Source organism: Rhinoderma darwinii, chromosome 10, assembly GCF_050947455.1.
Source record: "Rhinoderma darwinii isolate aRhiDar2 chromosome 10, aRhiDar2.hap1, whole genome shotgun sequence".
NCBI classification, from domain to species: Eukaryota; Metazoa; Chordata; class Amphibia; order Anura; family Rhinodermatidae; genus Rhinoderma; species Rhinoderma darwinii.
In genome coordinates this window covers 287,290-303,896 of record NC_134696.1, presented here as the reverse complement: position 1 = coordinate 303,896, position 16,607 = coordinate 287,290, and the positions used below count along the sequence as shown (strand labels likewise).

General features: G+C 52.8%; 2 protein-coding genes across 2 annotated transcripts in view; one reads left to right on the top strand and one right to left on the bottom strand.

The window, feature by feature from the left end:
• OPCML (opioid binding protein/cell adhesion molecule like) overlaps window positions 1-16,607 on the bottom strand; it is a 110,177-nt gene that overhangs the window by 16,047 nt on the left and 77,523 nt on the right. Inside the window, exon 2 of the mRNA XM_075839100.1 lies at window positions 5,671-5,903. Coding sequence (XP_075695215.1) covers window positions 5,671-5,903 — 233 coding nt within the window. The remainder of the gene's footprint in view (window positions 1-5,670; window positions 5,904-16,607) is intronic.
• NTM (neurotrimin) overlaps window positions 1-16,607 on the top strand; it is a 652,265-nt gene that overhangs the window by 627,517 nt on the left and 8,141 nt on the right. The window lies entirely within an intron of this gene.

The following is a 16,607-nucleotide window of genomic DNA, read 5'->3' as shown; positions in this document are numbered from 1 at the left end:
TGGAGGTGATCAGCCTGTGGCACTGCTGAGGTGTTATGGAAGCCCAGGTTGTATGATATCGGCCTTCAGCTCGTCTGCATTGTTGGGTCTGGGGTCTCATCCTCCTCTTGACAATACCCTATAGATTCTCTATGGGGTTTAGGTCGGTGAGTTTGCTGGCCAATCAGGCGCAGTGATCCTGTGGTTATTACACCAGGTTTTGGCAGTGTGGGCAGGTGCCAAGTCCTGCTGGAAAATGAAATAAGCGTTTCCATAAAGCTGTCAGCGGAGGGAAGCATGAAGTGCCGGGAAATGTCCTGCTAAACGCTGCGCTGACTCTGGACTTGATATAACACAGTGACCGGCACCGGCAGAGGACACGGCCCCCAAATCATCACTGATTGCGGAAACTTCACACTGGAGCGCAGGACACTTCACACTGGAGCGCAGGACACTTCACACTGGAGCGCAGACACTTGGACTGACGCTTCTCCACTCTTCCTCCAGACTCCGGGACCTTCCAAATGAAATGCAAAATGTACTTTCCTCTGGACACCGGACTGGACACTGAGCAGCGGTTGTAGTCCCGGGTTTAATCTGCGACTTCTTCTACTTTATGCCCCATCTGCTTTTTTTTTTTTAAGGCAAACCCCACGTAAGAGTTGCACTTTCTGCAGCGTTGGTCCAGTTCTGCGCTCTGTTCCGATGTCCGGCCGGTCTCAACGTCTTACATCATGTGGACGCTCTGACTATGACGCCCTTTACGCGGATTTGGTGCCCCAAGCTGAACGCTGCCCTGGCCTCATAATGACGCCGATGAATAGCGCTGCTCCGTGTGCGGGTGATGGGAGATCGGGCTCCACGTGTGCGGGTGATGTGAGATCGGGCTCCACGTGTGCGGGTGATGGGAGATCGGGCTCCACGTGTGCGGGTGATGGGAGATCGGGCTCCACGTGTGCGCCGTGTGCGGGTGATGTGAGATCGGGCTCCACGTGTGCGGGTGATGGGAGATCGGGCTCCACGTGTGCGCCGTGTGCGGGTGATGGGAGATCGGGCTCCACGTGTGCGGGTGATGGGAGATCGGGCTCCACGTGTGCGGGTGATGGGAGATCGGGCTCCACGTGTGCTCCGTCCGGCGGCCGTTATGTTCTCACGTCTGTATTAGAGCGGCTCGTTACACGATTGTCCTGTTTATTAGAGCGCGGGTGAACATCTCGGCCCGTGAGACGACCCGATCACCACCAGACGCAATTTTTTTGAAGACGTTCAAGCATCAGTCATTAAGGCTACAATAAAGTCTGCTCCATCATGTTCCAGTATCGGATGGTGCAGCACTTCATATCCAGGAGCAGCGAGGTCTCTGCACTGTGTAGTGGGGAAGTCATTTATAACCGCAGCTCATATATGATCCTCGTACATGATAGTATATATATATATGTGTGTGTCGTCCACGGTGTGGGTATCAGGGGGGGGGGGTACTTGGGTCCTCTCGTCTGGATTCGTTAGTTCTTGCTCGGGTTGTACATTTATTCACATTCTCGCTGCAGGAGATGACGGAGAGGATGAGCGTTCAGTTTACAATTAGGCAGAAAGTGAATTATCGGAGCAGTCAGGGCTGTTTAACGTAGAAGAGGAGCGTGATTGTCCGCGACACCAGAGCTGATTGGTTGTTAGTCCTGAGCCCCCTGATTGGTTGCACTTGATTCCCAGCTGATGAGGAACAGATAGAGCTGCGTCTGCTGCGCTCGTCCTGGAGGCCACGTTACTATTGCTTTGTGGATTCTGCTCCCAGGAATAATCTTCAGTTATTACCCTCATACCCTGAATCCACAAACCTGGGGGAACCAATGTATCAGCGCCCCCTGCTGTACACAGCAGAGAAGGCAGGAAATCAATGCTGCAGCACTACAACTCCCAGCAGTGCTTCAGCTTCTCTCCAAGATGTGAACTATTGAATGTCTCTCATACAGGAGCCATATTGAGGATCATCTCTGAGAAGTCCAGTGTCATGCACTCATCCCCAGGGGCCACATTCAGGAGCTCCAGGAGCCAGTATAGGAAACACGGCCCGGCTCTTCCCCCTCTGCACATAACTGGGAGAATAATGAAATATTCCTCTCGGTTTGTAGTTTAAGGATTTATTTATGAGACCGATGTAAACCTCCTCTAGCCTCGATGATGAAGGTTGATGAAGCGTTTCAGATTTCTCTGCTCATAAGATTGTGGAGCGTGAAGAACACGGACAAATACAAGAGGGGGTGAGCCCGTACAAGAGGAGAGGTCATGGGGGGGGGTGAGCCCGTACAAGAGGAGAGGTCATGGGGGGGGTGAGCCCGTACAAGAGGAGAGGTCATGGGGGGGGGTGAGCCTGTACAAGAGGAGAGGTCATGGGGGGGGGTGAGCCCGTACAAGAGGAGAGGTCATGGGGGGGGGTGAGCCCGTACAAGAGGAGAGGTCATGGGGGGGGGGGGTGAGCCCGTACAAGAGGAGAGGTCATGGGGGGGGGGTGAGCCTGTACAAGAGGAGAGGTCATGGGGGGGGGGGTGAGCCCGTACAAGAGGAGAGGTCATGGGGGGGTGAGCCCGTACAAGAGGAGAGGTCATGGGGGTGTGAGCCCGTACAAGAGGAGAGGTCATGGGGGGGTGAACCTGTACAAGAGGAGAGGTCATGGGGGTTGAACCTGTACAAGAGGAGAGGTCATGGGGGAGTGAGCCCGTACAAGAGGAGAGGTCATGGGTGGGTGAACCCGTACAAGAGGAGAGGTCATGGGGGGGGGGTTGAGCCCGTACAAGAGGAGAGGTCATGGGGGGGTGAGCCCGTACAAGAGGAGAGGTCATGGGGTGGAGGGGGGGTTGAGCCCGTACAAGAGGAGAGGTCATGGGGGGGGGGTGAGCCTGTACAAGAGGAGAGGTCATGGGGGGGGGGGGGTGAGCCCGTACAAGAGGAGAGGTCATGGGGGGGTGAGCCCGTACAAGAGGAGAGGTCATGGGGGGGTGAACCTGTACAAGAGGAGAGGTCATGGGGGGTGAACCTGTACAAGAGGAGAGGTCATGGGGGGGGTGAGCCCGTACAAGAGGAGAGGTCATGGGGGGGGGTGAGCCCGTACAAGAGGAGAGGTCATGGGGGGGGGGTGAGCCCGTACAAGAGGAGAGGTCATGGGGGGGGTGAGCCCGTACAAGAGGAGAGGTCATGGGGGGGGTGAGCCCGTACAAGAGGAGAGGTCATGGGGGGGTGAACCTGTACAAGAGGAGAGGTCATGGGGGGTGAACCTGTACAAGAGGAGAGGTCATGGGGGAGTGAGCCCGTACAAGAGGAGAGGTCATGGGGGAGTGAGCCCGTACAAGAGGAGAGGTCATGGGGGGGTGAACCCGTACAAGAGGAGAGGTCATGGGGGGGTGAACCCGTACAAGAGGAGAGGTCATGGGGGGGTGAGCCCGTACAAGAGGAGAGGTCATGGGGGGGGGGTTGAGCCCGTACAAGAGGAGAGGTCATGGGGGGGTGAGCCCGTACAAGAGGAGAGGTCATGGGGTGGAGGGGGGGTTGAGCCCGTACAAGAGGAGAGGTCATGGAGGGGTGAGCCCGTACAAGAGGAGAGGTCATGGGGGGGTGAACCCGTACAAGAGGAGAGGTCATGGGGGGGTGAACCCGTACAAGAGGAGAGGTCATGGGGGAGAGCCCGTACAAGAGGAGAGGTCATGGGGGGGGGGGGGGGTGAGCACGTACAAGAGGAGAGGTCATGGGGGGTGAGCCCATACAAGAGGAGAGGTCATGGGGGGGGGGGGTGAGCCCGTACAAGAGGAGAGGTCATGGGGGGGGTGAGCCCGTACAAGAGGAGAGGTCATGGGGGGTGAGCCCGTACAAGGAGAGGTCATGGGGGGGGGGGTGAGCCCGTACAAGAGGAGAGGTCATGGGGGGGGTGAGCCCATACAAGAGGAGAGGTCATGGGGGGGGGTGAGTCCGTACAAGAGGAGAGGTCATGGGGGGGGTGAGCCCGTACAAGAGGAGAGGTCATGGGGGGGGTGAGCCCGTACAAGAGGAGAGGTCATGGTGGGGGGTGAGCCCGTAAAAGAGGAGAGGTCATGGGGGGGGGTGAGCCCGTACAAGAGGAGAGGTCATGGGGGGTGAACCTGTACAAGAGGAGAGGTCATGGGGGGGTGAGCCCGTACAAGAGGAGAGGTCATGGGGGGGTGAGCCCGTACAAGAGGAGAGGTCATGGTGGGGGTGAGCCCGTACAAGAGGAGAGGTCATGGGGGGGGGGGGGTTGAGCCCGTACAAGAGGAGAGGTCATGGGGGGGGGGGTTTGAGCCCGTACAAGAGGAGAGGTCATGGGGGGGGGGGGGTTGAGCCCGTACAAGAGGAGAGGTCATGGGGGGGGGTTGAGCCCGTACAAGAGGAGAGGTCATGGGGGGGGGGGGGGTTTGAGCCCGTACAAGAGGAGAGGTCATGGGGGGGGTGAGCCCGTACAAGAGGAGAGGTCATGGGGGGGGGGGGGGTTGAGCCCGTACAAGAGGAGAGGTCATGGGGGGGGGGGTTTGAGCCCGTACAAGAGGAGAGGTCATGGGGGGGGGTTGAGCCCGTACAAGAGGAGAGGTCATGGGGGGGGTTGAGCCCGTACAAGAGGAGAGGTCATGGGGGGGGGGGGTTTGAGCCCGTACAAGAGGAGAGGTCATGGGGGGGGGGGTTGAGCCCGTACAAGAGGAGAGGTCATGGGGGGGGGTTGAGCCCGTACAAGAGGAGAGGTCATGGGGGGGGGGGGGTTTGAGCCCGTACAAGAGGAGAGGTCATGGGGGGGTGAGCCCGTACAAGAGGAGAGGTCATGGGGGGGGGGGGTTGAGCCCGTACAAGAGGAGAGGTCATGGGGGGGGGGGGTTTGAGCCCGTACAAGAGGAGAGGTCATGGGGGGGGGGGTTGAGCCCGTACAAGAGGAGAGGTCATGGGGGGGGGGGTTGAGCCCGTACAAGAGGAGAGGTCATGGGGGGGGGGGGTTTGAGCCCGTACAAGAGGAGAGGTCATGGGGGGGGGGGAGTGAGCCCGTACAAGAGGAGAGGTCATGGGGGGGGGGGTGAGCCCGTACAAGAGGAGAGGTCATGGGGGGGGGTGAGCCAGTACAAGAGGAGAGGTCATGGGGGGGGGGGGGTACAACAGCAAAGCCCCAAACTTCACAATTACTGCAAACAAAAGTGACCAGAATGTAAAGAACGATCATTAATATGGTGGAGGAGCGGAGATGCCCCGACTCTATATACAAGAAATCCAGACTGTGGTACTGCATGAATATACGTCTCCGGTACAGCGAGTACAACCTGCAGCATCGGACTGTGAAGTCATCAGTGATCACAGCGCGGGAGTCCGGATCTTACTGGGATTCATTGTCCCTGATCCATCACAGAACGTGGAAGCTGCTGCAGGAGCTCTTCGAAGTGACCGCTACCTGGCTCAATGAGAATAGCGCACACATTCTGACCACAGCGCCCCGGCCTGCAGAACATTGCACCAGAACTGGCAGGACATCGGAAGATCTCGAAATATAAAAACTGCTGGTTATTCTATAGAATCTGATTCACAAGAGAAAAATGACCTAACGGCCAAAACCATCAATTCCATTTACACCCGAGTATTAAATGTAAAGGTAACAATGTTCCTGCAGACTGACCCCAGTGCCCAGGACCGAATGAGGAGGGTCACACTTACCTTGTACAATGAGGTGCACGCGGGAGGTTTTGGGGTGATTGTCGGTCTGCACGGAGCAGGTGTAGGGTCCCTCATCATAAATGCCCACATTCTGGATCTCAATGCTGTACTGGCTCTTGGTGTTGGCCACAAGTACCACACGGGGGTCTATGGACCACTTGTCATTGCCGGTGTATAAAATGGTGCTGCGGTTCAGCCAGGCCACGCGGGTCACTCTGTTGTCCACCGTGCACCTGCAGAGAGAAGGAGGGAGTCTGGTAAAGAGAAGAACCTTCAATACACTCAACATCACAGAATTGGGGGGGGGGGGTCCTCAGAAATCTACGGACACCCTATATCTATAGACAGGCAGCATCTTCACCTGGAGCGGTGTATACGCTGGAAACGACCACAGACTTATGGATGCAACATAGGAACTACAAAAAGGGAAGAAACGTACGCTGTTGGTTGACGACTTTGGGCGACATCTGCGATCTTTGGGGCTCAGAGTCTTACACAACCTCATCTGCTCCGACATTTCATACATTTCCCAAATTCCAACCTTTAGGCTGAGTTCACACGGGGCAGATACGCTGCATAAAAGTACGCAGCGCATCCGCCCTGTGCGCCGTTGTGCAGTTTTTTGTCCGGAATGTCCCATGCGGAAAACTGCAGCACTTATCCGCCCTGCTAACAGCCCCGCCTCCCAGGATGACATCACAGACGACCGCTGCAGCCTGTGATTGGCCTGTGATTGGCCTGTGATTGGCTGCAGCGGCGGTCACATGGGATGAAGCCTCATCCCAGGAGGCCGCGCTGGACGGAGGAACACAGACTTCTGGCTATGAGTTTTTTTTTCTGAGATGTGAACCTGCGGCAAAAAACACAACAATTGCTATTTGTTGCGGGTTTTACTGCAATCATTGAATTCAAAATACAATGGACACGCCGCGGAACACATTTCTGCGCCGCAGGTCGATTTCCGCTCCGTATTTCCACAGCAGGTGGAGGAGATTTGTTTTCCACTTTGCGGTTACTGTACTTGCTGCAGATTTTCCTGTAACAAATTCCTTTGCGGCAAAAAGCGCAGTATTTACGCAACGTGTGAACTGACCCTTACAGCGGTCCTCCATGGGTTTAACTGAACATTTAGACGGCCTTCTAATAAATCCGTGTACAGAGATCAGCCCCGGCGTCCTTCATTAACCCCTGGTATTCCGCACCGCTGTCTCACAGTTGGGCATGTGGTATAGATCAGGTCTCCGCTCCTGGAAGCTGTTAGCGTCTCTGCTGGAAACATGGTTATTCCGCTCAGTACAGACGCAGCTTTCAATGAGCACCAGGAGCAGATCGAGGCTGTGCACTTTCCGAGCTCGCTCCCCGGCTGCGCAGGTTCCGCTCAATAACCCACATTGCGGCTGGAACTTTCACTCGTCGCAGCACAAATGTTCTTTAAAACTAGGTAATGGCCTTTCTCTTTCTTGCCGGGATTAGCTCTCCTGCTCTTAAGCGCCGCATGTTTCCCAAAGTGGCGACAAAACTGAATTAGAGGACGGAAAAATGGAAGCTCCTTGTCAGTTAGTCGCGTATCCGCTGCACAGGTAGGAAAATGTTCTGCGGTCATTCACATCAACGCCTTCTCAACATGATGAACAGGACACTCGGCTCAGATCGCATTAACTGGAGACCAGAAGTGACCGGAGGAGGAGCGCACCAGATAGGACACTTCCCTCCCTGTAAGGTGCCATATATGAGGTCAGGCCACAGGGCGCCCCCGCTCTGCAGACACAAGACAAATCTGCAGTTCTTGTGCGGACGATGGCAGGAAAGTGACCAGTGAGATTGGATTCATCGTCCGCGCCATAGTCGTTTTTATGAACGTTTCGTAGTGAGAGAGATGACTATCTTGGACGATCACTCGATGCGTTTACAGACACTGAACCAGCAGGGGCTGCAGCCGGACCACTAGAACTGCAGCTTTGGCTGGAGTAGAAGACACTCTGTAACTGGCCATCAATCCGGCATAACATGTAGCTCTTATTTGATATTAAACTCTATGTAAACCTTTCAATGACCTTTTAATAAAAAACAAATAACAGTCAGTGTGATTGGTGCAACTTTATCATGTAGTTTTTATTAGAAATTATTTTTACTTTTTGAGATGCAGCTGCTGCGTCTCCTGTATATAGAGCGGCTGTGTCCTGTATATAGAGCGGCTGCGTCTCCTGTATGTAGAGCGGCTGTGTCCTGTATGTAGAGCGGCTGTGTCCTGTATGTAGAGCGGCTGCGTCTCCTGTATATAGAGCGGCTGCGTGTCCTGTATGTAGAGCGGCTGCGTGTCCTGTATGTAGAGCGGCTGCGTGTGCTGTATGTAGAGCGGCTGTGTCCTGTATGTAGAGCGGCTGTGTCCTGTATGTAGAGCGGCTGTGTCCTGTATGTAGAGCGGCTGTGTCCTGTATATAGAGAGGCTGTGTCCTGTATATAGAGCGGCTGTGTCCTGTATATAGAGCGGCTGTGTCCTGTATATAGAGCGGCTGTGTCCTGTATATAGAGAGGCTGTGTCCTGTATATAGAGAGGCTGTGTCCTGTATATAGAGCGGCTGTGTCCTGTATATAGAGAGGCTGTGTCCTGTATATAGAGAGGCTGTGTCCTGTATATAGAGCGGCTGTGTCCTGTATGTAGAGCGGCTGCGTCCTGTATGTAGAGGGGCTGCGTCCTGTATGTAGAGCGGCTGCGTCCTGTATGTAGAGCGGCTGCGTCCTGTATGTAGAGCGGCTGCGTCCTGTATGTAGAGCGGCTGCGTCTCCTGTATATAGAGCGGCTGCGTGTCCTGTATATAGAGCGGCTGCGTGTCCTGTATGTAGAGCGGCTGTGTCCTGTATGTAGAGCGGCTGCGTCCTGTATGTAGAGCGGCTGTGTCCTGTATGTAGAGCGGCTGTGTCCTGTATGTAGAGCGGCTGTGTCCTGTATGTAGAGCGGCTGCGTCTCCTGTATATAGAGCGGCTGCGTGTCCTGTATGTAGAGCGGCTGCGTCCTGTATGTAGAGCGGCTGCGTCCTGTATGTAGAGCGGCTGCGTCCTGTATGTAGAGCGGATGTGTCCTGTATGTAGAGGGGCTGTGTCCTGTATGTAGAGCGGCTGTGTCCTGTATGTAGAGCGGCTGTGTCCTGTATGTAGAGCGGCTGTGTCCTGTATGTAGAGGGGCTGTGTCCTGTATGTAGAGCGGATGTGTCCTGTATGTAGAGCGGCTGTGTCCTGTATGTAGAGCGGATGTGTCCTGTATGTAGAGCGGCTGTGTCCTGTATGTAGAGCGGATGTGTCCTGTATGTAGAGCGGATGTGTCCTGTATGTAGGGCGGCTGTGTGCTGTATGTAGGGCGGCTGTGTCCTGTGTGCAGGGCGGCTGTGTGCTGTATATAGAGCGGCTGTATCTAGTGCTGAGACTTATCTGTCAGGACCCGATGACACGGAACCTGTCAGTCCCGCAGACCTGACAAGTACAGGTTTCAGCCGCTCTATATACAGGATACAGTTGCTCTATATACAGGACACAGCCGCTCTATATACAGGACGCAGTTCCTCTATATACAGGACGCAGCCGCTCTATATACAGGACGCAGCCGCTCTATATACAGGACGCAGCCGCTCTATATACAGGACGCAGCCGCTCTATATACAGGACGCAGCCGCTCTATATACAGGACGCAGCCGCTCTATATACAGGACGCAGCCGCTCTATATACAGGACGCAGCCGCTCTATATACAGGACGCAGCCGCTCCATATACAGGACGCAGCCGCTCCATATACAGGACGCAGCCGCTCCATATACAGGACGCAGCCGCTCCATATACAGGACGCAGCCCCTCCATATACAGGACGCAGCCCCTCCATATACAGGACGCAGCCCCTCCATATACAGGACGCAGCCCCTCCATATACAGGACGCAGCCCCTCCATATACAGGACGCAGCCTCTCCATATACAGGACACAGCCTCTCCATATACAGGACACAGCCGCTCTACATACAGGACACAGCCGCTCTACATACAGGAGATGCAGCCGCTCTATATACAGGAGACAGCCGCTTTACATACAGGACACAGCCTCTCTACATACAGGAGACGCAAGCCCCTCTACATACAGGACACAGCCGCTCTACATACAGGACACAGCCGCTCTACATACAGGACACAGCCTCTCTACATACAGGACACAGCCTCTCTACATACAGGACACAGCCTCTCTACATACAGGACACAGCCGCTCTACATACAGGACACAGCCGCTCTATATACAGGACACAGCCTCTCTACATACAGGACACAGCCTCTCTACATACAGGAGACGCAGCCCCTCTACATACAGGTCACAGCCGCTCTACATACAGGACACAGCCGCTCTACATACAGGACACAGCCGCTCTACATACAGGACACAGCCACTCTACATACAGGACACAGCCCCTCTACATAGAGGACACAGCCGCTCTACATACAGGACACAAAGCAGCTGCATCTCAAAAAGAAAAATAATTTCTAATAAAAAAACGAAATTATAAAGTTTCACCAAATACTGATTGACTTTTTTATTTTATGTCGTTAAAAAAAAATCACCTTTGAATGTGAACATCGCCTTTAAGTTTTCCGGAGGAGATCAGAGGTGCAGCTCCATCAGTCAGTGTGACAATGTGCGTACAGGGAACGTAGAACCAGAGACGCGGGGTCATCGTAAGAGGATTGGGAGAACATGTAAAGCGGTGAGTGCAGCCGGCACTGGGGAGTCTCCATAAAGCCGGGGAGGATTAAGGTGGCATTATCCTAAATTCATTAACGCCATGTGAGGATCGATCGGCTGTTACAGATATCCTGCTCTAAGTGAACGGATTAGTACAGTGTAAGAGAAGCTTATGTGCAGCCGCCTCTCTACATCCTCAGCCTGAGGGCTCTGCATGAACCAGGGGGTCCCAACTGAGGAGTACATGTAATCCTATGGACTCCACGAACCCTTCCTGTGCTGGAGGCCGAGCTCTCTCATATCCGGGCTGCTGCGGTGCGCGGTGCGCGGTGCGGTTTACTCTCACTTATATAGTTCCTGCACCATGTCAATATATAAGTAGGTGCTGATGGGGGGGCTAGATGGCTTACAGGGATGACAGGTGTAACATCATGAATTAGAGGTGGGGGCACAGTCACCCTTCTAGGTTCCTCCTGCCGGCTGATCAGGGGATGCTTGGTTGTCATTGATCACGCGATTGATCCATTAGGATAGGATGAGGATTTTTTTGTTTTTTTAAATATCAACGTTTATTAGAAAAAATATCACATATATTATACAAAATAAGAACCGCAGCCCCCTCCTCCCAAATGTCCCACACAACAAAAAAGGGAAATAAAACTAAAACCTCCCCGTTCCTCTCTTTCCCCCTATTCAGAAGTCTGCATATTTATGGATGAGCCGGCACCCCAGTATTTGAAAGCCCCCCCTCTATGTATTCCCTCCATTCTGCATCTTGTTTCCTGTCCCTATTTATCTATTTCTCATATCTTAAGAAGTGCTGATGCTTTGCTCAGGAACTCCAGCGATAGGAAACCCCTGAAGTCATTGACCATGTATTGACCGTGATGAGGGTAGAAGTTGTGGAGTCCCCAGGCAGAGCATCAGTTGATGCTTTGCTCGGGGACTCCAGCGACAGGAAACCCCTGAAGTCATTGACCACATATGGACATCGGGAGCAGGGCTGGAGTCCCGGGTAGAGCGCTAGCTGATGCTCTGCTCGGTACTCAAGCAATAGGCAATGTGACAGCCCCTTGTGGTCATGGTTACGAACAGCACATGAAGTGAGAGCTCAGTGACGTGGGGCCGCATCGGAGCGGCATCGTTTTTAGAAAAGCTCCAGGACTTCCGGGAACAACTCACGAGGTTTGAACGGCGCCATTTAGTACAGAATTTAGTAAGTGCCTTCGTTTCACATACATTTATTATTGAATGCAATTTTTGGTCCCCGGATAACCCCTTTAATATCTTAGACAGGGTAAAATTTCAACTATTTATATTTCCTTGCGTACCGACTAGAAGTGAAATACTTGAAGATCTTTCATTTCTCTCTGTCGTGGCGGCCACCGCGCTTTTCATCTGTAAATACCTCAAAATACAAATGAGTATTTCTTTTTTTAAGACCTCATCCCTCTTATATTCACCTCCCTCATAATTTTGTGCTGTTTTTGTTAAACCCTTAGCAACCCAATAACCTGGATCCAGCACTTTTACCACCTCTGGGAGAGAATCATATTGAAGTAATATCTAAGGCCACATTCACACGAACGTGCTTTTGCGGCCGCAATTCCCCCGAAAATCCACTGCAGAATTGCGGCCCCATTCATTCCTATGTGGCCATGCACACGACCATGGTTTTCACGATCCGTGCATGGCCCAGGAGCCCGGACCGCAGAAAGAACGGACATGTTTTATTACGGCCGTGTTCTGCGGTCCAGGCTCATTGAAATTAATGGCCGCGGCCATGTGCACGCCCCGCGATTTGCGTGCGGTTCGCGGCTGACGCTCTGCGGCCGGCTGACCCAAGAATCACGGCCATGCACATGGCTGCGGTTGTGTGCATGAGGCCTTAGGGTCCTTTTACCCAGAACCCTCCCCAATAATCCCATTTGTGAATTTTGTTGGACTTCATTTCTAAAACATCACAAATAGTTTGTGCCCCTCCATCCTCGGCATTAAAGAAAAAAAATCCATATTTTTCCATTTTATTAGGGAAGACAAAATGTTCAGCCATAAAGTAATGACATAAATATGGTCTATCCCATCCCCCGCTCGGCTGGGAGTGTCGGGACTTTCATCTTTATACAATCCCTCTTCCTATTCCAGATCCACTCACTGAGAAATCTATTTTTTTTTTATATTTTACCCCAATCCACACGGGGAGTTGCTGAGGACGTAGGTGATTTGTGGGAGTAATAACATCTTTATTAATCCGATCCCGTCTGCCGCGGAAAGTGGAAGTTGCGCCATGTAACAATTTTACTTCATTTTTTCATCAGAGGGGTGACATTTAAATCCGTGTACAACCCGGGGTCAGTGGAAAGATTCACCCCCAGCCGGATATCTACAAGAACCTCCTGGTATTACCTGTTGCGCTTCTGTATCCAATCTCAGGGTCTTTCCTAATCGCTACGATTTCAATGGTCAAAGGCTAAGGGGGGGCAACCCTGTCTAGTACCCATTCCCAATCTATAAAATTCAGACAATTTCCCATTCATACATACCCGAGCACAGGGCTTCAGATACAGCAACCTCACCCACTTTAGAAAGTTCTCCCCCAAACCCATTGCTGGGCTACTAATCGAAAAATAATCAAATTCAAAGCAATTAAAATCGACGTCTTGCAAATTTCAGTTTTATCAATTATTTTTCCGGTTTAAACCAGATCTGCATCTTCAAGATGAACCCAATGGTAGAGCAGGGGACCGTAAGGTGCAGTTATGGGGGGAATTATACTGTGTGGGGGCAGCTACGGGGGTATTATACTGTGTGGGGGCAGCTATGGGGACATTATACTGTGTGGAGGCAGCTATGGGGACATTATACTGTGTGGAGGCAGCTATGGGGACATTATACTGTGTGGGGGCAGCTATGGGACATTATACTGTGTGGAGGCAGCTATGGGGGCATTATACTGTGTGGAGGCAGCTATGGGGACATTATACTGTGTGGGGGCAGCTATGGGGCATTATACTGTGTGGGGGCAGCTATGGGGACATTATACTGTGTGGAGGCAGCTATGGGGACATTATACTGTGTGGGGGCAGCTATGGGGGCATTATACTGTGTGGAGGCAGCTATGGGGACATTATACTGTGTGGGGGCAGCTATGGGGCATTATACTGTGTGGGGGCAGCTATGGGGACATTATACTGTGTGGAGGCAGCTATGGGGACATTATACTGTGTGGAGGCAGTTATGGGGACATTATACTGTGTGGGGCAGCTATGGGGACATTATACTGTGTGGGGGCAGCTATGGGGGTATTATACTGTGTGGGGGAAGTTATGGGGGCATTATACTGTGTGGAGGCAGCTATGGGGACATTATACTGTGTGGAGGCAGCTATGGGGACATTATACTGTGTGGAGGCAGCTATGGGGACATTATACTGTGTGGAGGCAGCTATGGGGACATTATACTGTGTGGAGGCAGCTATGGGGACATTATACTGTGTGGAGGCAGTTATGGGGACATTATACTGTGTGGTGGCAGCTATGGGGGCATTATACTGTGTGGGGGCAGCTATGGGGACATTATACTGTGTGGGGGCAGCTATGGGGACATTATACTGTGTGGAGGCAGCTATGGGGACATTATACTGTGTGGGGCAGCTATGGGGACATTATACTGTGTGGAGGCAGCTATGGGGACATTATACTGTGTGGGGGCAGCTATGGGGGTATTATACTGTGTGGGGGCAGTTATGGGGGCATTATACTGTGTGGGGGCAGATATGGGGACATTATACTGTGGAGGCAGCTATGGGGACATTATACTGTGTGGGGGCAGCTATGGAGACATTATACTGTGTGGGGGCAGCTATGGGGACATTATACCGTGGGGGCATTAATGGGGCATTATACAGTGTGGGGGCATTATAGTGTGGGGGCAGCTATGGGGGCATTATACTGTGTGGGGGCAGCTATGGGGGCATTATACTGTGTGGTGGCAGCTATGGGGCATTATACTGTGTGGTGGCAGCTATGAGTGCATTATACTGTGTGGAGGCAGCCATGGGGGCATTATACTGTGTGGGGGCAGCTATGGGGGCATTATACTGTGTGGCGGCAGCCATGGGGCATTATAGTGTGTGGAGGCACCTATGGGGGCATTATACTGTGTGGAGGCAGCTATGGGGACATTATACTGTGTGGGGGCAGCTATGGGGGTATTATACTGTGTGGGGGCAGTTATGGGGGCATTATACTGTGTGGAGGCAGCTATGGGGACATTATACTGTGTGGAGGCAGCTATGGGGGCATTATACTGTGTGGGGGCAGCTATGGGGACATTATACTGTGTGGGGGCAGCTATGGGGACATTATACTGTGTGGGGGCAGCTATGGGACATTATACTGTGTGGGGGCAGCTATGGGGGTATTATACTGTGTGGGGGCAGTTATGGGGGCATTATACTGTGTGGAGGCAGCTATGGGACATTATACTGTGTGGAGGCAGCTATGGGACATTATACTGTGTGGAGGCAGCTATGGGACATTATACTGTGTGGAGGCAGCTATGGGACATTATACTGTGTGGAGGCAGCTATGGGACATTATACTGTGTGGAGGCAGCTATGGGACATTATACTGTGTGGAGGCAGCTATGGGACATTATACTGTGTGGAGGCAGCTATGGGACATTATACTGTGTGGGGGCAGCTATGGGGGCATTATACTGTGTGGGGGCAGTTATGGGGGCATTATACTGTGTGGGGGCAGCTATGGGGACATTATACTGTGTGGGGGCAGCTATGGGGACATTATACTGTGTGGAGGCAGCTATGGGGACATTATACGGTGTGGGGGAAGCTATGGAGACATTATACTGTGTGGGGGAGCTATGGGGAAATTATACTGTGTGGAGGCAGCTATGGGGACATTATACTGTGTGGGGGCAGCTATGGGGACATTATACCGTGGGGGCATTAATGGGGCATTATACAGTGTGGGGGCAGCTATGGGGACATTATACTGTGTGGGGGCAGCTATGGGAACATTATACTGTGTGTGGGAGGCAGCTATGGGGGCATTATACTGTGTGGTGGCAGCTATGGGGGCATTATACTGTGTGGTGGCAGCTATGGGGGCATTATACTGTGTGGGGGCAGCTATGGGGGCATTATACTGTGTGGGGGCAGCTATGGGGGCATTATACTGTGTGGTGGCAGCTATGGGACATTATACTGTGTGGAGGCACCTATGGGGGCATTATACTGGGTGGAGGCAGCTATGGGGGCATTATACTGTGTGGAGGCAGCTATGGGGGCATTATACTGTGTGGAGGCAGCTATGGGGCATTATACTGTGTGGAGGCAGCTATGGGGACATTATACTGTGTGGAGGCAGCTATGGGGGCATTATACTGTGTGGAGGCAGCTATGGGGACATTATACTGTGTGGAGGCAGCTATGGGGACATTATACTGTGTGGAGGCAGCTATGGGGACATTATACTGTGTGGAGGCAGCTATGGGGACATTATACTGTGTGGAGGCAGCTATGGGGACATTATACTGTGTGGAGGCAGCTATGGGGACATTATACTGTGTGGAGGCAGCTATGGGGACATTATACTGTGTGGAGGCAGCTATGGGGACATTATACTGTTTGGGGGCAGCCATGGGGGCATTATACTGTGTGGGGGCAGCTATGGGGGCATTATACTGTGTGGCGGCAGCCATGGGGCATTATAGTGTGTGGAGGCACCTATGGGGGCATTATACTGTGTGGAGGCAGCTATGGGGACATTATACTGTGTGGGGGCAGCTATGGGACATTATACTGTGTGGGGGCAGCTATGGGGGTATTATACTGTGTGGGGGCAGTTATGGGGGCATTATACTGTGTGGAGGCAGCTATGGGGACATTATACGGTGTGGGGCAGCTATGGGGACATTATACTGTGTGGGGGCAGCTATGGGGACATTATACTGTGTGGAGGCAGCTATGGAGACATTATACTGTGTGGGGGCAGCTATGGGGACATTATACTGTGTGGGGGCAGCTATGGGGACATTATACTGTGTGGAGGCAGCTATGGGGACATTATACTGTGTGGGGCAGCTATGGGGACATTATACTGTGTGGGGGCAGCTATGGGACATTATACTGTGTGGAGGCAGCTATGGGACATTATACTGTGTGGAGGCAGCTATGGGACATTATACTGTGTGGAGGCA